Here is a 24772-nt window from a genome sequence, read left to right as displayed (position 1 = left end):
CTAATGTAATCACAAAGGTCCTTATAAGAGGAAGGCAAGAGAGTCAAAATCAAAGACTGAGACGTGACAATGGAACCAGTAGTTGAAGTGGTGCAGGACCATGAGCCAAGGAGCACAATGGCCTCTAAACAGGGGTGTCCACCCTTTTGGCATCCCGGGGCTGCACTGGGAAAAGAAGAGCTGTGTTGGGCCACACATTAAATACATTGCGACCTGTAATCACAAAAAAAAATCTCATAACATTTTAAGTAAATTTACGACTTTGTGTTGGGCCGCATTCATAGCCATTCTGAGCTGCTCGTGGGCCGATAGTCAGAGGGGGACCGGGGACACCCTGGAAGCTGGAAAAGGCATGGCCAAGGATTCTCCCCTGGAGACTCCAAAAAGAGGCAGCCCTGCCCACACCTGGATTTTTACCCCCAAGACTAATTTTTGGACTTCTGGCTTCTAGAACTATAAGATAATAAACTTGTGTTGTTTTCTGCCAGTGCTTATGGTAATTTGTTACCGTAACTGTGGGAAATTAATCCAGAAGTATCAGTATTTGAGGTCTGTCCAGAAAAAGTCCAGCCATTGGTAATAAAAGAATGGTTTGTAAGACATCCATGTAACCATCCATGCTGCCAAGGAGAGCAGACTGGAATGCGCATGCGTGAACAGTGAAGACTTTGCTGTACCAGTCAGTGGGGCAGTAGACTCCACTGAATGAGCATGTGCACTGTGTGGCCACCACATTCAAAATGACTGTGGGAGGAGAGCAACAAATCTGCACCGAATTTTGTGTTGAACCTGAACACTCCTCTGTGGAAACTATTTGGATGATTCAGAAGGCCACAGATATGGGCAACTGGTGATTGGCAGCTTCATCAGGACAATGTGCCTACTCATGCATCACCCCTCTTGGTTTTTGGCAAAACATCAAATCATCCAGGTGACTCAGCCCATCTATAGCCCAGAGTTGGCGCCCTTCGACTTCAGGCTTTTCCCCAAACTAAATCACCTTTGAAAGGGAAGAGATTTCAGACCGTGGGGGAGATTTAGGAAAATACATCATGCCAGCTGACAGCTGTTGGGAGACTGTGTGAGGTCCCAAGGTGCCTACTTTGAAGGGGGCTGGGGTGTCATTGTCCTGGGTACAAAGTTTCTTGTGTTTTGTATCTTCTTCAGTAAATGTCCCTAATTTTCTCAGTACATGGCTGGATACATTCTGGACAGACACAACGGAAGAAACATTGGCTTTAGCATGGGTTTGTTTGCAATTTTTGTCTCTGGTTGTTTTAATAGGACGTGTGTTGACGATAACATAATAAAGATATGTGCTTATGGGTCGTTTTCCCCTTCCCAGCAGTCACTGAATCAAGCAGAGTGATGAGTTTTTAGGAAAGAGGAAATCACGGACGAGGCGGCTGCCAATGATACAGTATTCTTCTCGGGAACTATAATGTAACCATTTTTTTTTGTAACATTGTCTGTGCCTAGTAATTACTAAGAGTTTGTGGTCTGCTACTTTCTGTAGTGTAGCGGCTATCACGTTCGCCTCACACGTGAAAGGTCCCCGGTTCGGTCCCGAGAGGAAACACGTAAGCCCTTTTGTTTTGCTTTTCTCTTCAGTACAAAATTTTAAAATTGAATTCAAAGTATAGCAATGGAAATTCCAGTTCGCCGATTTTTTTCTTCTGCATCCTGACTTTTTATAAGTTATAAAACTTTAGATTTTTTCAAAGTAATTGAAATCCTATTTAATTGTTTTATTAAGAAACTTTAGATGAACAGTCAAAGGGGGCCCCGGGAGAAAAAAAAGACTCAGTACTTTGCGTTGGCCGGGAATCGAACCCGGGTCAACTGCTTGGAAGGCAGCTATGCTAACCACTATACCACCAACGCTGTGGCGAGCGCTCTTGTTTTCCAACTACCTTTAGTAGAATATTCGTTGGATTGGCTGGGCGCTACCAAACTTTGTAGGGATGTCTCTTCCTGGCGTCTCTCCCTGCATCTGAAGACACAGTCCGAGGGATGTTCCACACCACTGTCCCCGGGGCTGTGCCCGCACGTCCCCCCAGAGCCGCGAAGCCTTGGTGCTGGCCGCGCGGTGGCCAATCCCGGGCCGCCGCCCGGGCCGCTCGACTTCCGGGTCAAAGGGACCGGAGCCTCCCGAGTGCCCTGTGTCCGCCGCCTCCGCTGTCCCCCGTGCTCGCCACTTCCGGGGCCCAGTCCTGGGCATGGAGCCGCGAGCCTGAGGCGCCTCCGGCCCCGGGACGTCCTGGCCAGCCCGGCCGCCGCCCCGTGCCAGCCCCGAGCCCTGGTGAGCAGCGCCTGCGCGCCCCGTCCCGCCTCGGCCGCGACCCTGAACCCGCCGACAACCCGCCCGGGTACTCTCTGCCCCCGCCTTCCCTCCCCGCGTCCCCGCCGTGAACCGCACTCCCGGTGCCTCCAGTCCCCGTGTCGGTTTTCTCTGTCCCCGGTCCCTCCTCACCCCTTCTTCCCCGCCCGCTCCCTTCTGTGCCCGGGCCGCCTCTCAGCTTTTCCCTGGCCCGGCCTCGTCTCCCCACCCATCCCGTCGCTGCCCAAGCCACCTGGCTCTGGCCCCTGCCCGGGCTGGCCGCACCCAAGAACGCCCTCCCTTCCCGGCAGACTCTGGAGGTCCCCACCTTCTCCAACTCCCCATGTTAACGTGTGAGAGCTGAGGCCGTCTCCCTGCCCCGTGTGCTTTTTCCTCCCGTATCCCTGTAGGATCCAACCTCTTTTCTCAGCCTCCCCCCGGCCCACCCCTAGACCTGTCCACCTTCCCAAGTGTCTCAGACAGGCCTTGACACTTCCTGACATCGATGCTGCCGCTGAGCCAACATCGGAAGCAGTCCCTTCCCTTTGCCACTGCCCCTGTCAACCCTCCCATCCCCCACCGTAAGGAAGTCCCTTGCCTCTGCGGAAAGAACCAATCTGCTTTCCAGGAGCTGGTACTAAAGCCCAGATGTGCACTGTGGTCACCAGCCCTCTCCTCCTTGGCCGAGTCCTGGGGGAACGGGCTTTGGGAGGACTTTTCTCCTAGGTGTGGTTCAGGACTCACAGCCTTCGCCACAGGGCTGTGAGGTGCGGCTAGAAACCGCCCAGGTAGAGAGAATGAGGCACCACAGCCGGGACTCCCCGGTGGAAGGAGAGCGAGTGGTTAGCCAGTCCCTTCATTAACCTGACACATTAATGCCACATTCACTCTGTCAAGGTCTTGTGCCCCACACCTGCAGCCACAGTGGAGACTTTCTGGACTCTTTAGAAGGTCAATCAGGTGGAGGTGGGGCAGCCAGGGAGGCTGAGTGTGGGCAGGTGGGATTCATTTGTCGGCAGGAAGTGTCTTTCTACAACCCTGGGGTCACTGCCCATAGGTACAGTTGGCTGGGACCTAGGCCAGTAGCTGCAGCTTTGTGTGCTTTGGCTGAAGACTTCTCTTTCCATCCAGTGTTCCCCTCCAGCGGTCCCCCCTCTGGACCCCCTGAGAGACTGAGGGTGAGAAAGGGAGAGTGCTGATTCTGGCTGGGTTCGGTGGAGGTGTGGCTGCACCCTCCCACACCTAACATGGTGCCTGGCATTCCGTCAGTGAATGGAGGGATTCTGCCTCTGAAAGGGACTTTAGTCCAATTCTCCCTTTGATATAATTTTAAATAACTTGCTTAGTCAACATTAGCTGTCACATGGTTTCTGCCACATTAGGCACTTTACCTGTGCAATCTCATTTAATCCTATCTGCAATCCCATTTAGGGAATATTGAAGCACAGAGAAGTTAAGTGACTTCCCCAAGGTCACAAAGCCCAGAAGCGGCAGAGTCGCTATTTGGACCCATCTCTCTCTGACACCAGAGCCCACTCTTTTCAGGACGGCACTGAGAGTGGAGCCGGTGCTGCTTTATGGGGACATGTTGCTTCACCTTTTTCATATGATCTCTGTCCTGCTTTCTTTTTCTTTAAGCACTTGGGCACCTGCCTGTTCTCCCGGGACCTAGCTTGTTAAGAAGGTAGTTGGGTGCCAACCAAATCAGAGGTCCCTTTGACTTTAGACAGCATTCAAGTGAGGACAGGGACAAGTTCACTTAACCTGAAATGTTTATGGAGTGCTTCCTGTGTGCTAGGCTTGGCCCTGGGTTCAGGATGCCTCAGGGACAGGACAGATGTGGGCCTGCCCCCGCAGGGCAGTCATCTCAGTGAGGAGTGCCAACTCATCCAGAGCAGGGCTTCCCCGCCTCAGAACTAGTCATATTTGGGGCCCGGTCATTCTTTGTGGAATGGGGTAGGAGGCCATCCTGTGCACTGTGGGATTGGGCCTCCAACCACATTGCCAGTAGCATGCCTTCCAGTTGTGACAACCAGCAGTGTCCCCTGGGGGCCAGAATCCGCCCTGGTTGAGGCCCCCTGGGTTAGGGGATTCCATCGACCCCACTGCCAACACCACCAGGAGACACTGCATTCGAGAATCATTTGACCTACTGAGGACTTGGGGTGCTGCACCCTTAAATATGTGAGCTGAGTGGGGAGGGAGGGAGGAGGCGACTCACAGATACTGGGGTCATTTTGGTTTATACCATCTGAGCATCAGAGGTTTACTTCAGTGTTTATTTTGAGCCTAAAGATCAAACTCAATTTTTTCCCAAGTAATGAATGTAGAGTTTTCCCCCTCGACACTGCTGACTTTGGGACCAGATCATTCTCTGTTGTGGGGGATAGTTCTGGGCACTCTGGGGTGTTGAGCATCATCCCTGACCTTCACCCACATGAAACTATCAGTGGTGACAACCAGAAATGCCCCCTGGGGAGGCAGAATCGCTGCCAATGAGAACCACTGACCTGCAGTGAGCGCTATACAGAAAGACCAGGTATTGTGATGGGGGTGATAAGGTGGCAACTGAGGGTCGGATGCCAGGAAGGACCCCTGAAGAGGTGATACTGGTACCCAAAGGCTAAAGGAAGCCGGTTGTGCAGGAAACCGGGAAAGGGTGTCCCAGGCAGAGGACTGGCAAGCGCAGAGGCCCTGGAGTGGAAATGAGTAGTGTGTTTAGGGAAGAGTAAGGCCAGTGTGCTGGATGTAATGGCCAAGGGCAGGGAGCAGGGGAGGTCAGGAAGGCCATCAGGGAGCAGCCACAGTAGGGAATTTGGTTTTATTCCATTTCTGGCCAGCGTCTGTGGGTGGCATCCTCAGAGTCATTCAATACTCCCATCTTCTCTGGAACTTCTCACCTTGGGAGAATTGCTCGACAAAAAGATGCTGGTTTCTGGCAAATGTCAGGCACCCTCTCAGATTTCAGGGCAGGGCCTGAGCCATCTGCCTCATCAGAATGCCCTTGGCATTGAGTGTTCCCTGGAAGCATGGAGGGCTGCCTGGGGAAGGGGCAGAGGGGAGAACAGGGTGAGAGCTCGCACCCCCGGACTGCCTGCTGGGAGGTACAGCCCTGTGGTCTCTTCCTTCCCAGGCTGCCCCACTCTCCTGATCAGCTGAGTGGTTAATGCGGACGGTTAAGAAGCTACGCCTGGACAACGTGAACACAGGAAATTGGAGAAGGTAAGGGGCACAGCTTTGGGAGCCCTGATTGCTGACAGAATCTTAGGTCTGGGTCACAGGCTGTTGAGGGTGCCCTATCGATTGGCAGAAGGAAAGTGTAGTTGGACCCAGCCTAAGAGGCTTGCAATCCACTTTCATTTTCCAGCTGTGTAAACTCTTGACTCAAGAAGCCTAGTATAGGCTGGCACCGGATGGGAAAGGGCTGGCACAGACTGGCTTCACCGGGGCCCCATTTCGTCCACCTGCCACTCTCCGCAGCCTCTTCCTACAGTCAGGGCTTTGCCTCTGGGGAGGAGAGAAGCGAGTGGAAGACCGGGCTGTAGCACCAGGCTTTAGCCTGTCTGGGAGTGCATGCTGCCCCACAGCATCTGGAAGATTCTTAGACATTTCTCACGATGTTTCATTTTATTTCTCATCTCCTGGATTGCATTTTTGCTCCTTGGACTCTCTGTAGTGATTGGAGGCAAGATCATTTTTATCACTCTTTGCTGTGGAAGTAAGCCATGGGATTTTGTGAGTGCTTTCCCTAGGCTCTTTGCTTCCGGGGTCTCCTTTAGAGACCCTGGAGGTCATGATCCATTTTTCTGCTATGAGGAAGGCTTGAATTGTGGTGGCAGGGTTCAGGAGGTTTGGATGGCTTCGTCTTCTGGGCTCGTTGCTGGTGGTGCTTGGGGCTGTGTAGGTTCTGGAGTGCTCAGCCATCCCCTGTGCGGGAAGTGCCAGCTCCTTGCACGCCCCCTCTGCTCTGGCAGGGTCCTGTAGGGCTGAGCGGGCCGGGGGTGGGGGGCATTTCTCCTCCCTTCCATTACGGGATTGAGTTAGAAGGGGAACTTGGAAAATCAGCCTACAGTGGAAACCCAAAAGCCATGGGCACTCTTCTCGTGTCTCTTTTTCCCCTTGCTTTTCAAAGCAGGGAGGGGGTCCTTTGTCCTCCGGTGATCACTCTGTGGGGTCTGCTACTGGCAGAGGTCAAAGCTTTCTGGGAATCAAAGGGCATCTGAATAAAGGGGGGCAGTAGGCAGAGATCTGCTTGTTACTCCTCTGGCCTTGGCCTGTGCTGTTCTGGCCATGAGCACAGCAGTAGTAGGTTCAAGTCCCACTCTGACACGTGATTGCAGGCTTCAGTTTGTAAAGCTGCTAATCCCAGAGCACATGGTCCCAATACCCAGCAAGGCCTTCAGCCTGCCTGGGGAAGGTGCTGTTTGGTGCTGCGGAGGAGAGCAGGGCCAGCCTGCTCACTTTGGCTAGCCTCATGAGACGACCTCGGCTCTTCCACAACCGGGTCACCATGGCTGTGTTTAGATTTCCCTAAAACAAATATTTGCCTGGCCAGTCCAGTCTGCTCAAGAAGTGTGCTCAGAAGCGAGTGCTGGAGAGGGGAGGGAGGGAGCCTTTGCCCGGCTGCAGCTGCTCCCGAAGTGGGGTGGCCTCTGAGGGGAACAGTGTGCGCAGCACGCTCTCACCTAGAGGTCTCAGGTTCCCAGTGACTGTCTGCTTCTCTAGTGCCTCCAGTGAGGCACACGTTTACGCTGCTGGACAGAAAGCTGATGGCACAGGGGACAAGGTTTGGGGATTAATTCTCTGTGCTCAGGCTTCTGTGTGTGGGCAGGTGTGTCTTCCATGGGCCTCTGTGAAATGTCTGCTGAGCCGGGGCACCATGAGAGCTTCTGGGGACACAGCTATGAACAAGACAAACATGGGGGAGACAGGCAATTGACAGTCATTCACTGTGACAAGTTCTTTGAGGATGGGGCAGCCAGGTGGCCTGTGAAGGGTTAACGGAGAGATCAGCTTTGGTATGATCATCATAGAGAGTTTCTCAAGACCTGACAGACATTTCAGCTGAGATCTGATTAGAAGTTAGTTGAGCAAAGAGAGGGGAAAACATGTTCCAGGCAGAAGGGCCAGCATGAGCTAAGGCCCTGTAGAGGGAAGGAAGGAGTCTGGCCTGTTTGAGAAGCCCCAAGAAGGCCAGTTCGCCTGGGGTACAGTGATGACAGGGAACGAGGTTCACGAGCCTGCCAGAGGTCAGAGGACAGAGTGCTGCAGGCCATGGTGAGGACTGGTTTTCTCTAGGGAAAACCAAGAGAGGGTTCGTGTTGGTAGATGGTTGTCATCATTCAGCTGGGAGGTGACAGAGGCTTGGATCTTAGCAGTCATGGTGTTGGAGGGAAGGGTAGCAGTTTCAGGAGTGAGGGCAAGGAAGGTTGTATGCTGTGGGGCGCAGCTGGGGGAATCAATGTCTTTGAGGTGGCAGCCTGTGCATGGACCTCGGGTACCACTCTCCTTCTCATTTTCTTCTCATAGCTTCTCGCTGAATTCCGAGGGGGCAGAGAGGATGGCCACCAGGGCTCCAACGTCTGACTTGGTAGACACAGTTGAGATGGAGGACCCAGCATCCCGCTTCCAGGTGCAGAAGCACTCATGGGAAGGGCTCCGGAACATCATCCATGGCAGCCGCAAGAACTCGGGCCTGATCGTCAACAAGGCTCCGCATGACTTCCAGTTTGTGCAGAAGACGGACGAGTCAAGCCCCCATTCCCACCGCCTTTATTACCTAGGTAAGCCCTCCAGCGTCCCCTTGGGCCCTCCGGGCTCCTGCAAACACCCAAAGACCTTTTGGGCCCCTCAGGCTGCCCTCCAGCAGGGCAGTGTTTCTGAGATGGCTGTTTCTAAATCCTCTAATTCCCAGAGGTCAGCTGGTCCTCTTAGAAGGTCCAAATAGATGGGTCTGGTCCTGATCAAACTGTCATGCTACCCACAGTGACATCTGTTTACAATGAAGGTCTGGTCCAAGAGTCCTCAGGAGGGTCATGTGTTCTAGTGAGGGGAGCAGAGGACAGGACCGCCCATCTGTGGTACATGGTGCTGTGGTTTGGGCCTGGGACATGGGCCTGAGCCACTGAGATTGTTTCCAGTGTTGGTCCCTTGAGCCTGCTCTCTGGGTTGGGCTGGGCTTTTGAGTACGGGACTCCCGCAGCAGGGAGAGTCCCGAGGAGCTCCAGTAGTCTCTGGCTGTGGAGCAAAGTGTTAAGTAGGATCCCGAGACTCATGGAAAGCTACTGCAATTGCATAACCATATACCCAGTAGGCTAACAACATAGGGTGGCCTGCCCCATTGCTGTGGCTGCCCTAGATACCTGGATAGGCACGTTAATAGCTAACCACCGCCTCTTCCCGATGTGTGCTTCTGGAGCAGCACTGTCCACACATTTGCAGTTGTTTAGGTTTGTGTTCCCTGCTGGGCCATGTAAAAACCTCCAGGGCAGGGTGTGGGTCCCGTGCACCCGCGGCCTCCTGCGTTTGTACCCGCAGTGACCAAGCTGCGGCCTGGCTCCTGGCAGGTGGACAGTCAGTATCTGTTGAGCGAATGTCGTCCTACTTGCCTAAAGGTTCTAGAACAGGTAGGAACAGTTCCAAGTGTGTTTGAAAGCAGTGTGACACATAGTTATTGACCCAAGGCAGGTTTCATTCTTAGCACTCTCAACTTGGAGCCCAGGATCAGTCTCTCTGTGTCCTCAGCCCCCGGGGCAGTGCCTGTTCCTGGTCATACGCTCAGTCAGTGTTGGAGTGAGCTATGGAATGAACGAATGAAGTTCATTCTGCCTGAAGCCAGTCCAATGCTCATGATTGTTACTGTGACCAAGATGGACACCGGGTGGCTCTCCCCTCCCGCAGTCAATGCAGACTCTCATAAGGGTCCACATGAGAGCCGGCGGTGGTTCGGCAAGCACAGAGTTAGAAAGAGAGATGGGCTAGAATGGGGGTCATTAAGCAACAAGCGGCCGATTCTGGGAATCTAGTTTTACTGATGCCCAGCATGCCCACTTGTTTATTTCCATCTGTGGCTGCTTTTGCGTCTAGTTGCACCAGAGGTCATATGGCCACCAAAGCTGAAAATATTTGCTGTCTGGCCCTTTACAGAATATAGTTCACCAGCTCTAGTTTAGGGAGATTAGGGCTGAATGCGCTTGAGGCTTCATTTAGCCAAGGAGAAGCATGGCTGTTAGGGCTGAAAGTGGCCAAGGCTCACGGAATCTGGTGGGCTGTTGCCTCCCTTTTTTCCTGCAGTTTTGTGCCCCCCACAAACCCCTTTTTCCCACTTTCTTTGACCACTCACTCACTCATTCAAGTTTAGATTTCCTGGTCAAGGTACTTGTGTCAATTTCCTAGAGCTGCTGCTACAACAAATCACTCTCAAGTAGGTGGCTTTAAACAACCAAACTTTATTCTCTCACAGGTCAGTATTCTCACCAGAAGTCTAGGTCAGTTTCTCTGGGCTGATGTCAAGGTGTGGGCCGGGCTGCACTGCACTCCCTCCAGAGGCTGGAAGGGAGAAGCCGTTTCTGGCCTCTTCCGGCTCCTGGGGGCTGCTGGCGTTCCTTGGCTTGTAGCTACATCACTGTAGTCTTAGCCTCTTGTGTTCACATCGCTGCCTCTCCCTCCTTGTCTGAAATCTCTCTTTGCCCCCTCTTATAAGGTACGTAATTACATGTAGGACCCACCTGGATAATTCCCACTGATCTCCCCAGTTTTAGGGCCTTAACTTAATCCCATCTGCAAAATCCCTTTTGCTACAGGTTCTGGGGATCAGGACGTGAAATTTTGGGAGTCATTGTTCAGCTAAGTATGGAGTTGCTAAAAGGAGCAGAAATTCTCTGAGTTCCTTTGAGCCACCAAGTGTACTTCATAGGAAGGTCGCAGGTGCATCTCAGGGAGCCCCCACCCTGGGCCTTATGATATGACTCCCCAGGCCTTGTGGCGCTTAGGCAGCTGCCCTGTGTCCACCTTCACTGCCTTCCTGCCTTCCACTCCCAGGGTTACTTGTCTAGGGATCTAGCCATCAGCAGAAATGGATGAACTTTTGCCAAATTCCTGGGAGAAAGAATCAGATTGGCTCAACAGAGGTCAGATGTCCACTTGTCCAGTCAGCTGTAGCCTTGTGTGCATGTCCATGCCTGGGGTAGGCGGGTACCCGATGTCTCCAGGAGGCTCTGAGGGCCCACCCCAGTGGGTAGGGGTGGCTCCAGACAAGGGCTGTGGACCAGGCAAAGAACCCAAAGTGTGCCTAGAACAGTTCAGATCTGTGATGCTGCTTTGGGAGTGACGTCACTCACCCTTGAGCTGAGCCACTGCGTCATTCAACACCTCGGGGTGCCCTTGACTTGACTTTATGTCTAAGTTGGTGGGGCAGCCATTCCCAGAGTTCCCGACTATTTATAATGTGGCTTTGCACCAGCCCAGCACCTGGGCGAGTGCTGGCAGCCAGTAGCATTTTGGACAGAACAGAAGGGGCCTCCAAAGGTGATGCCTAGCCTGCTGCTCTAAGCACCACCTACCACCCCTGCTCCCTGCTCCCCTGCTCCCCCACTCCTCCTGCCTCCTCAGTGGACAACAGGCTTTGCTGTTGGGGGCACATGGAGCCAGTCACCAGGTCCTCAGTGAAGGCTCTTGCTGATGTGCCTGATGAGGCCCAATGCCCTCAAGAAGGATCAGAGAAGGGACTTGGCCAGCTGCTGCTGCCAGGAAGATGGGATGGCAGTGGCTCAGGTTCCAGGGCTCAAACTGCAGCATCAGGAAAGCTTCTCTCCTTCTGGCACTCCCGTTCCTCCTGCTCCTCCTGCCTGTGGGCGTCTCATGTTGCACGGAGAGGGTACAGGGCTCCATACAGCTTTGGGGGCCCCTTAGGCAGGAATTGCAAGACCATCATGCCCTTGTGTCTGGTGTCCAGATCCAGGATCCCAAGCCCCCACCACACCAGTGACCTAGGCCACAGTGCATGGGGATGGAGATAGTGCTTGTATTGGAGATGGGGGTGCTGTCCCTAAAGATGATGCAGACCTGGAATGAGAAGGCAGAAATCAGCAGTAGTCACCAGTCATCTCAGCCCCCCTGCCTTACATGCTGATCAGCATTGTCACAGGGAACGTGTTAGCTTAGGCCATTTTGTGTCTTCTCTTACTAATTAGCTGGGGAGGGAGGCAGCCCCAATGTCCTTGGTGAGGCCACACCCTTGACTTCCCATTTTGAAAGCCCCGGCTGTCCCAGAGAACCCCACAGACAGAAGTTATCCAGAGCACATGCCACAGGCAGCATGGCCAGGCGGTGTCATATCTGTGCCTCCAGCTGGGAATGGGACAAATTGAAGGCGCTGAAAGGGTCCTTAGAAATTGAATTGTGAATGCTTCCCACCTGCACATCTAAGCTAACTGCATGTTTCTTAAATCTACTTTAAAAGGAGCCCTTACTAACCTAATAATTTTCTTTAAATATGCTCTTACTTTGATAACTATGCTTTGTGAGCAACTTAATCGTAAGTGGAAAACCCATGTCACTTGCCATATGGAAAAGCTACCTACAAAGATAACTGTAAGCAGAGCAGATGTTACTTAGTAAGCTCTAGCTCTATGGGGGCCGAGCGTGGGGCCCACTTGTTCTACCAGTAATGGAAGTGCAGGTGCATGTGACGGGTGCTGAGAAGAGGCCAGCACCAGACCGAGCTTCCTCTGTAGAGGGGCTTGGCTTTCTGTGAATGATTGCGAGCTCAGGGCCTGTTCCTGAGCCACCACGGAATATCCCAGCGAGGGGGTTCCACACTGGGGGAGCACGGCCCTGGTGTCCTACACCCTGCTGCACAGAGACGGGGAACCCGAGGCTCACCAGAGGGAGTTGTTCTGCTCTACCGTTGTTAACTTTGCGGACGACACTTACACTGTTGTCCTCCCAAAGGCACTACCAGCTAGGCCTGCCATTGTTGTATTTGCCACTGAGAACAGGCCAGCACCTGCGACGTCGGACACGTCTCACCTGCAGAGACACACGAGTGTGAGAAACGGCAGCTTACTGGAGTTATACTGAAATCTCCGAGGGGCGTGTCCTGGGCACTGTGCTAAGTGCTTCGTCTTTCTTCCCTCATTTAATTCCCATTGAATCCTCACTGGGCAGCTGCTCTCATTTCATAGGTCAGGTTAGATCAGTGGTTCTGCCAGGGAAACACTGGGCAACATCTGGGGGCATCTGGTCATCATGGCTGGGGCTGCTGCTAGCACGGAGTGAGTGGGGCCGGAGATGCTGCTCAAGATGCCACAGTGCCCAGGATGTCCTCCACAGAGAGTGGCTAGGCCCCAGTGTCACCAGTGCCAAGGGGAAGAGACCCTTGATTAGATATATTTGCTCTAATCATAGATTAGCTCATGGCCTTTACAAAAGCCTTTTTAAAAAATTTTAATCTTTATTATATTCTTTTCCATTACCATTTAGTCCCATTTTACCTCCCTCCTTGTCAGCAATCACTATGTTGTTGTCTGTGTCCATGGATCCTTTTTCCTTTGCAAAAGCCTTTTTTAAAAAAAGATTTTGTTTGAGAAAAAGAGGGAGAAAGAGAGGGAGAGAAACATTGACGTGCAAGAGATACATAGACTGGTTTGCCTCTCACACACCCCCAACTGGAGACCTGGCCTGCAACCCAGGCATGTACCCTGCCTGGTAATTGAACCAGCAACCTTTTGGTGCATAGGCCAGCACTCAATCCACTGGGCCACACCAGCCAGAGTACAAAAGCCTTTTAATAAAGGACTTTTAAGGCCGGAGCCTCACCTATTGAGTAAAATCTGGATAGTCCTGACCACCCTTTTTTTGTTCTACTGTGTGCTGTTTTGTTTGTTTGTTTTTTCCAGTAACTTAGCCCAAGATATTTAGCACAAATACCTCAATGATGGAAGATTCTGTACTACTGCTGACATGCTTAAACCTGGGGCCGTAGCTCCTCTGAGGAGGGTGTGCAGCTAGGATGAGCTTGCAGGATGACATAGAAGCAGAAGGAACCAGCTGAGCCCAGCCATGGGGAACCTCAGGCCAGCCCCTGCCTGTCCTGGACCAGGTCATCCATTTTGCTTTTTTCCTCTTCCCCCAAGGGATGCCTTATGGAAGCCGAGAGAACTCCCTCCTCTACTCTGAGATCCCCAGGAAGGTCCGGAAAGAAGCTCTGCTGCTCCTGTCCTGGAAGCAGATGCTGGACCATTTCCAGGTGAGCTGCACCGGTTGAATCCTGCCTGTGGGCAAGGGATGTGGGCACAGGCCCCGTCATCAGGCTGTGCACCACATCCATGGGCCCTCAACCCCCAGGGGGCCTAGGCCAGCCACACAGTTCACACACACCTGGCAGAGAAGAGCTTCCGCTCACCACAGCCCTCCCTCCACCCCAGTCTGTGCTCTAGCCCCCGAGTCTAGGCTTCCGTTTGGAGAATGCTTATCCAAAAAAAAAAAAAAAAGAATGCTTATCAAAGCATCTTCTCCTTCTCAGTGCCTCACCGAAGAGTTGAACTGACTTGGGCCCAGGCCTTTTTATGAAGACTTGGATAGTAATTAATGTCGTGCAGAGTTGGTTCAGTTCCGAGTAGAGGGATGGAAGGTGAGGGACGAGAGTGCCTTTTTTATTGGTTTACTTCTAGTTCTTTCCAACTGTGACAGTGATATGACAGTAGCAGGGTGTGGGGGAGTGACACACTCTGCACTTCTCCATGCCAACGCAGCGGCTCCCTTTGCCCGCCCTATGTAGTCCACAAGCCGAGGAGCTTGCATTCACATAGATTTTACCTCAGTGTGGGGGTACTTTTGCTTTGGATTCTGCTTTTTCTAAATGCATTTCTTGCCATTAACACTCTTCCACATCTCCGTGAACTCTCCTTGGGACAGCTGTGTGGTAGTGCCCACAGTAGTTTAGCTGCCTGGACCTCCTGTGGTGGGCGTTTGGGCGGTCAGGTGGTCCCAACTTTGCTCTGCTCACCACCTGTGCAGAAAGTATGAATGTTTGGTGTTGGGTGGGTTCAGGTCAGATGCTCTTGGCAGGAAGGGGTGTTGAAAAGGGTGGGGGGTGTCTGTAGAATTGGCCTTGGGGACCATGGAAAAATAGGCCAACAGTGTCACTCCATGCTGTGGGGCAGAGGACAGTCCACTCTGCCTTGGAGAGATTCCATGGGGAAAGTGGCACAGGGAAGCTCAGAGGTGGACCGAGAAGGGAGGAGTTCCGTGTAAGTCCCGAAAACCTGCCTGCCCGCCTTAGACACCCCGGCCACCTGGTCAGTGGTACAGCTGTGTTCATCAGAACGTTCTCTCTGGCGTGGAACCAAGTCTGATAGGTCCCTCCCGGGAATGCCCTGGTTGCCAGGGCCTCTGGCTACTGACACTGGCATCTGTCTCCTGTGTGTCCACAGGCCACTCCCCACCATGGGGTCTACTCTCGGGAGGAGGAGCTCCTTCGAGAGCGGAAGCGCCTGGGAGTCTTTGGCATCACCTCCTATGACTTCCACAGTGAGAGTGGCCTCTTCCTCTTCCAGGCTAGCAACAGCCTCTTCCACTGTCGGGATGGTGGCAAAAACGGCTTCATGGTAAGCTCTGGCCCCAGGCTAGGGGCCAGGTGGGTGGGTGGGTAGCATCCTGCCCTCCTGAGCCAGGTCTCTCTGTCCCTAGGTGTCCCCCATGAAGCCATTGGAAATCAAGACCCAGTGTTCGGGGCCTCGAATGGACCCTAAGATCTGCCCTGCTGACCCCGCCTTCTTCTCCTTCATCAACAACAGTGACCTATGGGTGGCCAACATTGAGACAGGCGAGGAGCAGCGGCTGACATTCTGCCACAGGGGTAAGGCTGGCAGAGGGCGCCAAGTCCTGGCTGGGGTGGACAGGAACCTGCACCAAGGGTGTGGTCTGTGGGGCCAGGCCCAGGCCAGCCCTTTCCGGGGCTAGCCATCAAAGCCACCAATCCAGCTTCTAGAAAATATCCTGCCCCCACTCCACTCACCATGACCCCTGGGAGCCTTCCTGGATCCTGCTCTCACAGCCCACCTCCTGGGTTGCACTGTGGCTTCTCACACCAGGCCCTTTGTACCTCCGCCCACTCGGCCCCTCCACCCTCACTCTCCTGTCTTATTCCATGGGGGCAAGCTCAGATCTTACCTGCTCCCCAAGTTTTCCTTCATGCCCCTCCTCACTGGAAGTAACCTTCCCTTTGCAGATGCCCGTGGAACTCGGCACCTAGTGTGGCCTCAGACCTGCCTCCCTGTCCTGCCCTTTCTCTAAACCCGAGCGGCTCACCAGGGGCAACTCAGACACTGGCCATGTCCAGGAACACTTTTAGTTGTCTTAGCTGGGTCAGGATGCTCCTGGGACTGAATGGGTGGAGGTTCAGGGGTAGCCCGCACAGAGAGTGTGCTGACCCCAGCATTAGTGGTGCCGGGGTGAGGAACCCACTTTAAACTGGACTTCTCATCTCTTACCCTGTTTTCTCCCGCTCCAGGCTTATCCAATGTTCTCGAAGACCCCAAATCTGCAGGTGTGGCCACCTTCGTCATCCAGGAAGAATTCGACCGCTTCACCGGCTACTGGTGGTGTCCCACAGCCTCCTGGGAAGGTAGGTCCCTTTCCATTTTTAAAAAGGCTTCTCTGAACTTACATTTATAGAGTCTAAGTACTTTTCTGCTCTTTGTACTTTTCACTTAAAAGAAACCTCAGCAACCTTTCTGTTGATATCGGTATCTCAGTCCATCAGTACCACAGTTTGAGGGGCTTATAAACAACAAACACTCACACTTCATGGTTCTGGAGGCTGAAGTCCAAGATCGAGGCACCAGAAGTTTGGGGTCTGGTGAGAATCTCTTTCTGACTCATAAATGGCACCTTCTGGCTGTGTCCTCATGTGGTGGGGTCTCTTTTATACAGACACTAATGCTGCTCCTGAGGGCTCCACCCTCCTGACCCAATCACCCCCCAAAGGCCCTGTGATGTAATGCCACTAATATTTGATTCTGGGGTTGGGGGGCTACAACATCCAGTGCATTGCAGTCGGCACACAGAGACTTCTTTTTTTTTAGATTTTATTTATTTATTTTTAGAGAGAGGAGAAGGGAGGGAGAAAGAAAGGGAGAGAAACATCAATGTGTGAGAGAAACATTAATGTGTGGTTGCCTCTCACATGTGCCCCCCACTGGGGACCTGGCCCACAACCCAGGCATATACCCTGACTGGGAGTCGAACCAGCCACCCTTTGGTTCTCAGACCAGGACCAGCACTCAGTCCACTGAGCTATACCAGCCAGGGCTGAGAACTCTTTAATGACTGTAGTCAACCCTGGAGTGTGAGTGTGCCACAGTTCATTGAACCAGTCCCACATGGACACTGAGGTTGATTCTTTTGTGGGCTTTGGTTTTATTTTGGTGTCATACACAATACTCCAATGAGCATCTTTATATATGTGCCCTGGTGGGTGATCTGGGAATATATCAGTGGTTCTCAGCTGGGGTGAATCTGCCTTTTGGGGACATTCCACAATGTCTGGAGACATCTGTGGTTGCCACACCTGAGTCTGAACCACATGGCCTCAAGCTAGCCACTCAGCCTCTCAGGCTTCCGGTGCTCCACCCATAAAGCAGCTGCAGACCACGGGTGTTTCTGGGGACATCTTTGGTCTGTCCACAGTGAGCCTTGGCTGAGGGTACAGAGGGCAGTGATGGAGAACCTTCTCAGTACCTTCCTTGTCAAGGAAGGAATGGCTGTGGGCTCTGTCCCTGTGGCTTCAGCGCTGCCAGTCAGCATGCTTCTTTCTGAGCTGTTACCACCCAGCGATTTACTTATTCTCACAACGATCTTCATTGTAATTCTTGAGCTGTGGATTAATCAGCTTGGATGGCTGAACCAACTCCCACAGACTGAGGGCTAAAACAACAGGTGTTTATTCTCTCCATGCTGGAGGCTGCAAGTCCAAGTTCAAGGTGTCAACACTTTGGCTCTCTCTCTTGGCTTGTAGAAACGTCTTTCCCTGTGCGTGTCTGTGTCCTAATCTCTTCCTATAAGGACACCAGTTATTAGGGCCCTCTGTAATGGCTTTGTTTTATCTTAATTACCTCTTGAAAGACCCCATCTCCAAATACAGTCACATTCTGTGGTCCTGGTGGTGAGGGCTTCAACACAGGGATCTGGCAGGGACACACATAATGCAGCTCACAAACACCCCACGTGGCCACCTCCCATGCCATTTTGTTCTGGGACTAGCTCAGCTCTTGTCCCCACTGTGCTGGCAAGGAAACAGGCCCCAAGAGGAGCCTCAACTGGCTGAAGGTCTAGTAAAGGGCAGACCCCAGGGGCCCAGCCGTGAGGCTTATGCTCTTGTCTGGGCCAAGCTGTGGTGGAGGAGAGTCCTTCATATGTACCAGATGGGGTGAGACTTCTGGCACCCTCGATAATGTCCCCTGCCCCTGCCCAGGTTCAGAAGGCCACAAGACACTGCGAATCCTATATGAGGAAGTTGATGAGTCTGAGGTGGAGGTCATTCATGTGCCCTCTCCTGCACTGGAAGAAAGGAAGACAGACTCGTACCGATACCCCCGCACAGGTGAGTGTCCTGTCTCCTGACAGGTTTGGGTGTCTGGGCAGCAGTCCAGGGCCCCATAGAGCAAGGCGAGGCACCAACCAGGACGGGCCCACAGCACCTAGAGAAGCAGGCCAGGCTGGGAACAAGAGCAGGGCCAGCACCGCCTTGGGGCCCAGGAGACAGAAGGAGCCAGGGGGAGGGTGCGAGGGGGTGTGCGCCGCATCCTAGGAGGCCGCAGGCACTCACCACCTCGTGAGAAGACGGACTCGAGTTTGCCTGTTTCTCAAGGAAGCTGGAAATCCAGAATCACTTGAGAAATTACCCCCCCCTTTTTTAAAGGATAAATCAACTTTATTTATTTATTTATTTATTTTTAGAGAGAAGGGAGGGAGGAAGAAAGAGAGGGAAAGAAACATGAATGTGTGGTTGCCTCTCATGTGCCGCCCCCACTCGGGACCTGGCCTGCAACCCAGGCATGTGCCCTGACTGGGCATCGAACTGGCAACACTTTGGTTTGTAGCCCGTGCTCAATCCACTGAGCTACGTCAGCCAGGGCCCCATTCTTAAATAACACTCAAATTATTTAAAAATCTTAGCTGAGCCCTGGCTGGTGTGGCTCAGTTAATTAAGTGCTGGCCTGAGATCTAAAGGGTCACTAGTTTGATTCCCAGTCTGGGGCACATGCTGGGGTTGCAGGCCAGGTCCCCAATATAGGGCACACGAGAGGCAACCACATATTGATGTTTCTCTCCCTCTCTTTCTCCCTCCCTCCCACTCTAAAAATAAATAAATAAAACCTTTTAAAAAATAAAAATACTTAGCTGAACAAAATACACAGCGGGCCAGGTTCAGCCTGCAGGCCTCTTGTTTGCCACTTCCGTGGAAGCAAATGAGTCATTCTCACTAACCAGCAGTGAGCACCTGCTGTGCGCCAGGCTGGAGGGAGCCTTCCTAGAGGATCTTCCCAATCCCGGTGCGGGCGGGAAAAGTCAGTCTCACCCTCCCCATTTGATGAGTCAGAGAACACCGAGGCTCCAGGACACCCCTGCCCAGGGTGCTGGAGCCCTGCGTGCCAGAGTTGAGACCTGGCGTAGAAGTAACTGGAGCCTGAACCGAGTCCCACCTCCATATGCACATCCTAGTCATCCCAGTCAATAAGCCACCCGCCTCCCAGCGGGTGGGGCCCAGGCTGTGTTACACAGAGTGTGCGCCACCTTTCTGCGGTGTTGCTGGTTTTATCACAGACGTGCCCCATTTCACAGCCAGACGTCAAGCTCTCCAAATGCAGGCAGGTGTCTTCCTTGTGTATGTGTCCCCATGACCCCCCATCAGTATAGAGTTTGTCACGTCACTGTCTGGAAGGAGGTCCTGGCCCAATGTCAGGAAGTCCAGGACTCATGCCTGGACAAGAGAGGCTGACGTACCCATGGAGAGACCTTTGGACACCCTTCCTCCCCACCCTTCACACAGCCGTCAGCTTTCTTTAGGTGTCACCCTGCACCCTCCATCCCAACACCTGTTCTCACCCTACCTGGGCAGTACCCGCTGGGCTCACCTCACTTTTCATTTCTGCAGGTAGCAAAAATCCCAAGATCGCCTTGAAGCTGGCTGAGTTTCAGACTGACAGCCAGGGCAAGGTAAGGGGGCCAGTGAACCCCAGAGAAGCTTCTGGACAAGAAGAGAGGCTGAGGTGTGTGTTGTGAGCTGGGTGGATGGTTGGGCAGCATCTGCAGGCTGCTTGCCCCGCTGCAGGGGCAGGTGCTCCTCGAGGTCGGCTGAATGTAAAAACGGCTCCGCCTGGAGCCCTGCTTCCAGGCTGGGCCCTGCTGCCCCTGCTGCCCCACACTTCACTCCGAAATGCAAGAGGCCCTCATCGCCTGGGGAGTTGTTGCTCAGGCCTCCATAGTAAGGAGGGCAAGACAGGCTGTATCTGAGAGGAGCTGTGGGGGTGGAGCACTGGCATCGCACATCAGAGGTCAGAGTTCAGACCAGCTGAGGAAGCTCTTGTGTATTTTTGCCAAAATGCATTCTTGTGTAATGTTTCTGAAAAAAAGTATGCAATAAAATACACTTATATTTGTAATTTAGGAGTCTTTTTCATTTCGGGCACAGTTAGGTCCTAACGAAACCCCTCCTTCACTCTCAACCAGAGTATTCTTGCAGATTTGACACAGATCGCTCTAAGTGGCTTTGTTTTAAATAGTCCCTGGCTCTGTCAGATGAAAAGCTTCTGCAGTGGCCTGGGTTATACCAACTGGACAGGTGGCTCAGGGGTGTGGGAAGCTGGCTGCTGGGTTGCGGGCCATGCCGAGGCTCTGCCTGCCTTTTTTCCACCCCTGATCCTCCTAGGGAGATGCCACGCCAGCCCCATTTAGGCTCTAGGAGGCTGAGGTGTCCAGAGGCTGTCTTGCTCAAGGCTGCCTGGGGAAGGCTCTGCAGTGACAGTCCGCACTAGAACCTTTGGGGTGCTGTGAACAGGCTGTCATAGTAAAGTCCCCCAGACTGGGTGGCTTAAACAGCAGAAGCGTATAGTCTCATGGCTGCGGAATTCAAGGTGCCGGCTGGGCTGGTTTCTCCTGAGGCCGCGAGAAAGGACCTGTTCCAGGCCTCATCCTTCCTGTCTCTCACCACAAGGCATTCTGCCTGTGCAGCGTCTGTGCCCCATTTCTTCTTTTATGTGACACTAGGCCCGTTGGAGTGCGCGGTCCCACTCCTGTATGACCTCATCATAACCAATTATGTCTGCAGCCACTTCATTTCCAAATAAGGCCCCATTCTGAGGTACCAAGGCAAGGACTTCAGCATATGTATTTGAGGGGGACACAGTGTGCCCGTAACAGTGGCTGTCTACTCCTGGGTAGCACGTGATCGGGCCAGAGTGTGACCCAACTCCATTTTCCCTTTAGATCATCTCGACCCAAGAGAAGGAGCTGGTGCAGGCCTTTGGCACGCTCTTCCCGAAGGTGGAGTACATCGCCAGGGCCGGGTGGACCCGGGACGGCAAATAGTGAGTCTCTCCCTGATAGGCTGTATGCCAGGTACATTCAGAAGCCTGGGTGGGCCACTCCCGTGCCCTCGTGCCCTGTTGTAAGAATCACGGAGTCCCCAAAAAGGAGGAATTTTGTTTCACTTGCTTTCTGGCCCTTCTGCTCACATCAGGGACAGGCATCTCTGACCAGGGCCCTAAAGCATAGCCCAAGGGCCAAGTCCTCGCCACCCTCATTTTTTTTGTGAGGCCCAAGAGTCAGGGAATTTTTTTTTTTATTTTTAAATGACTGGGCTGGGGGGGGGGCCTCTAAAGAATACTAATATTTTATCACACACAGACATGATATGGAATACATATTTTGGCATGTATAAATAAAGTTTTACTGGGACAGGGCCACACTCATTCATCATAGCTTATCTGTGGCCACTTTCGCGTTGTGAGGGCAGGTTTAAAAAGTGAAGGACACTGGTGGCCAAAGGGTTGAAATCCTGACATGCCAACCAAAAGGGTGTGCTTTCCCCACTGCAAATGCTCACTGGGCCCCCTTCTCGACAGGACAGGGGCTCACTGGGCCCCTGGGTCTCGACAGGACAGCTAGACCCAGGCCCGGCACCTGGTCAGGGTGCGGGGCTCCCTCTGGAACCTCCCACCCCTGACATGTTGCTCTTTGATTTTGTTTTAGTTCCTCCTTGTTGATGTTGAGATGCTGCTTTTCCACCTAGAATAGTGATAGGTCCCCATTTAAAATATATTTAAGTTAAAAACTGTCAAGTTATAGCAAAGTATGAAATCAAGGATGATGCATGTGGGTGAGGATTTGGCAGAAATTATGGCATTTCTAAACACTACTCTAGGATTAAATGATGTGAGATGTTTCCAGAAGGCAGGCCGTGGGTTCCTGTCAGCCCTCCTGTCTTCCCCCGAGCACACCCGCCAGCCGGAAACGTTTGCGTGTTGTGGGGCTACACTCTCAGGCATCGGCAAGGTTGACCGAGGGGTGGGGGGCAGTGTTAGTCACTGGCATCCCTCTGCTTGCCCCTGAGGCCCCTGGCGTCTCTTTCGCCTTCTCAGTGCCTGGGCCATGCTCCTGGACCGGCCCCAACAGCGGCTTCAGCTTGTGCTTCTGCCCCCGGCCCTGTTCATTCCCTCCACTGAGAACGAGGAGCAGCGCGTGGCCTTCGCCAGAGCTGTGCCCAGGAATGTCCAGCCGTACGTGGTGTACGAGGAGGTCACCAGCGTGTGGATCAACGTAAGGGTGGGGAGGTGCTGGGTTTGCAGCCTGGGTCTCCCACATGGAGAAGCGAGCTCAGGCAGACCTCTCCCAGCCAGGGAGTGGAGACACCACGCATGCCTGTGAACCCAGCCAGCCGTTAGAGCCCCACCTTCCTTGGCAGGGCGTGTCCCCACCTGACGCACCTTCTCTCTTCTGCCCCGACAGGTTCATGACATCTTCTATCCCTTCCCCCAATCAGAGGGCGAGGACGAGCTCTGCTTCCTCCGTGCCAATGAAAGCAAGACTGGCTTCTGCCACTTATACAAGGTCACCACTGTGTTACAGCCCAATGGCTACGACTGGAGCGAGCCCCTCAGCCCCGGGGAAGGTGAGCAGAGTCTGAGCGACAGCAGTGCCCATCAGGGCTCCATACACCGTTTGCTCCCGGGTCCCACCCTTTGGCCGAGCCGCCTGTGATGACGAAGCTAGCCTTTGGCACACATTATTCATGGCCTGGCAGGGGCTGTCATAACAAGCTATCGTTCATCACCCGGCAGTAGTTATTAGCACCCTCTAGGTGCGAGGCCCTTCTCATACTGGGGGTCGGCGAGCTACAGCCACAGGTCAGTTCCAACTCGCTGCCTGTTTCTGTAAAGTTTTAGTCTCACCTGGTCACACCCCTTCATTTACCTGTCCTCTGCGGCAGTTTTTGTGCCATGAGGGCGGAGTGGGGGAGTCACCCCAAAACAGTGAATGATACTGCCTGGGAGTGATGAGTGTGAGCAGGGAGACCAAAGGCCAGCAGACCTGGAAGACATGGTAGGGGTGGTGAAGCACTCCAGGCCCGGAGCAGCCCATGCAAACGTCCTGGGGCAGGACTGTGCCCAGTGTTAGGGGAACAGCAAGGAGGCCTGGGTGACTGGAGCAGAGTGAACGAGGGGGAGAGAGGGAAGAGGTGAGGGCAAGGAGGGAATGGACTGGTCATGTGAGGCCTTGTGAGTCTTGGGGAGGACTTGGGCTTTTGCCAGTGATCTGTACCAGCTTAAAATGATTCCTGGGTTTGCCGCGTAGAGTGTAGCCTCGGGGGCAAGAAGGGACAAGGACTGGAGTTGGGTGGTGAGGCTGACCCCGGTGATTCATTTCCGGATGCACTTTGACCACTGGGCAGATACAGTTTGCCAGTGGGTTTTGGGCAGATGGAGAAAGGCACAGACGCTTATAAGATTATTGAAGGTCTGGTCTGAGATGGAAAGACTCTGAAAGGGACAGTTTGGGGAGGGAAAACTCCAGAGGTGGGTTTTGGACGTGTTCAAGGTGAAGTGTTCAGCAGTGGGGATGCTGTGCGGACGGGCTCCTGTGTGCTTGGAGCTGGGGGGAGCAGAACATACTCACTGTGGGAGTGCGGCTGTCCACCCACTTGGACGGTGTCCAAGCCTCAGAAGGGGCAGGATGGAGCGGCAAAGGGCCACGCCTGGGCGGGAAGCAGTGCGGCCTGAGAAGTGAGCCGGGGCTCTTCCGGCTTGGAGCCAGGTATGCTCCTGGGCACCGCTGCCACCGGGGCTGGGTCCCTCTCTCTGGGGGTCATCCTGGGCACTGGGGGGGTCGAGCAGCATCCCCAGTCCCCACCCACCCCCCAGTCATGACAACCGTAGGTGTTTCCAGATGTCACCTAGTGTCCCTGCCACCGAGGCGCCCCAGGGTTGCCCTACAGGTTAGAGGCAGAGCCCACAAAGGAGCCGCAGGCAGCCACCATCACGGGTCAGAGACCCAAGTGAGGGTGTGTTCAGGGGGCCAGGAGCCAAGGGAAGCCCAGGTGTCAAGAACAACCGAAGCCACAAGCTATGAGGGGCTGCGTAGGGCAGGGGCTGAGGAGTGACTCCTATCTCAGGGCATGGTCACTCGGGGTGTACTGCGGCCATCACAGGCCAGCAGAGCCATCTCCGAGGGGAGTTTTCTTTGGCTCATCAGTGTTTCTGCTGTTTGGTTCATATGTTGACTTAACTGACCCCACCTAGCCTTGGGAAATGGCACTCGAAAAGTTCTCATTTCTGTCTCTTGAAATGGGCCGACTAAGTGCTCGGATGTTACCTGTCAGTGGTTGAGTGGAGCTTTCAGCAGGTGCCTTTCAGGAGACCTCCTGCTTTGGAGCTGGGCACACCCACTGTCCCATCAGCCTTGGGTGGGGGAGGGGCCCAACTGCGTCCCCATGTCGCACTACCTGTCACACGTCTCTCACCTGCTTGATAGCAATTGAACAGATGAGAATGCTGGTCTCATTCACTTCAGAACCTTAAAGGCAACATCAAGGTGTCCTGGTAAAGTGGGGGTGAGGCCAGAAGCCTGGAGGGACACATGAGGGACAGGGACAGGGTGACACTGGCAAGTAAAATACACTCCTGTCAGACAGGCCCCAGCAGGTGTGGTCAGCAGGACCCTCCGGGCCAACAGAAGCGTGGGCATGAATCTGGAAGGCTGAGGAAGACTCAAGAGCCTCTTGGGAGGGTAGCATAGGGCTCAGAATGGGTGGGAGCAAGGCAGGGGGACTAGCCAGCTGAGCCGTAGCTCATACCTCAGCTGGGGGCCTCAGGGGCAGCAGGCAAATTGAGGAAGGGCAGGGCTGGCCCAGGACACAGAGGCTATAAACTGGCATTTGGCCAGTTGGTGGGG

At 53.6% G+C, this 24772-nt stretch overlaps 1 protein-coding gene and 1 non-coding gene across 5 annotated transcripts in view; one reads left to right on the top strand and one right to left on the bottom strand.

Annotated features, from left to right (window-relative positions):
- Positions 1-1812: 1812 nt before the first annotated feature.
- On the bottom strand, positions 1813-1884 carry TRNAG-UCC (transfer RNA glycine (anticodon UCC)). Its single transcript has one exon. It is a non-coding gene; the product is annotated as a tRNA-Gly (tRNA).
- A 259-nt stretch (positions 1885-2143) lies between these two features.
- The window catches only part of DPP9 (dipeptidyl peptidase 9), a 34680-nt gene continuing 12051 nt past the window's right edge, over positions 2144-24772 (top strand). For 3 of the 4 annotated variants that reach the window (XM_037165219.2, XM_037165220.2, XM_037165221.2), the window contains exons 1-12: positions 2144-2302; positions 5454-5542; positions 7850-8103; positions 13456-13568; positions 14755-14928; positions 15011-15179; positions 15834-15947; positions 17796-17924; positions 19479-19540; positions 20810-20910; positions 21964-22141; positions 22331-22493. In XM_037165219.2, the coding sequence (XP_037021114.2) occupies positions 5487-5542; positions 7850-8103; positions 13456-13568; positions 14755-14928; positions 15011-15179; positions 15834-15947; positions 17796-17924; positions 19479-19540; positions 20810-20910; positions 21964-22141; positions 22331-22493 (1513 nt within the window). In that variant the 5' untranslated portion in view covers positions 2144-2302; positions 5454-5486. Of the gene's footprint in view, positions 2370-5453; positions 5543-7849; positions 8104-13455; positions 13569-14754; positions 14929-15010; positions 15180-15833; positions 15948-17795; positions 17925-19478; positions 19541-20809; positions 20911-21963; positions 22142-22330; positions 22494-24772 lie in introns of all 4 variants that reach the window. The other variant, XM_053658520.1, reaches the window with a different exon arrangement.

This window comes from Artibeus jamaicensis, unplaced genomic scaffold (genome assembly GCF_021234435.1).
Source record: "Artibeus jamaicensis isolate MK-2021 breed Jamaican fruit bat unplaced genomic scaffold, CSHL_Jam_final scaffold_537, whole genome shotgun sequence".
NCBI lineage: Eukaryota > Metazoa > Chordata > Mammalia > Chiroptera > Phyllostomidae > Artibeus > Artibeus jamaicensis.
Note: the sequence above shows the minus strand (reverse complement) of the source record. Positions and strands in the feature narration are given on the sequence as shown.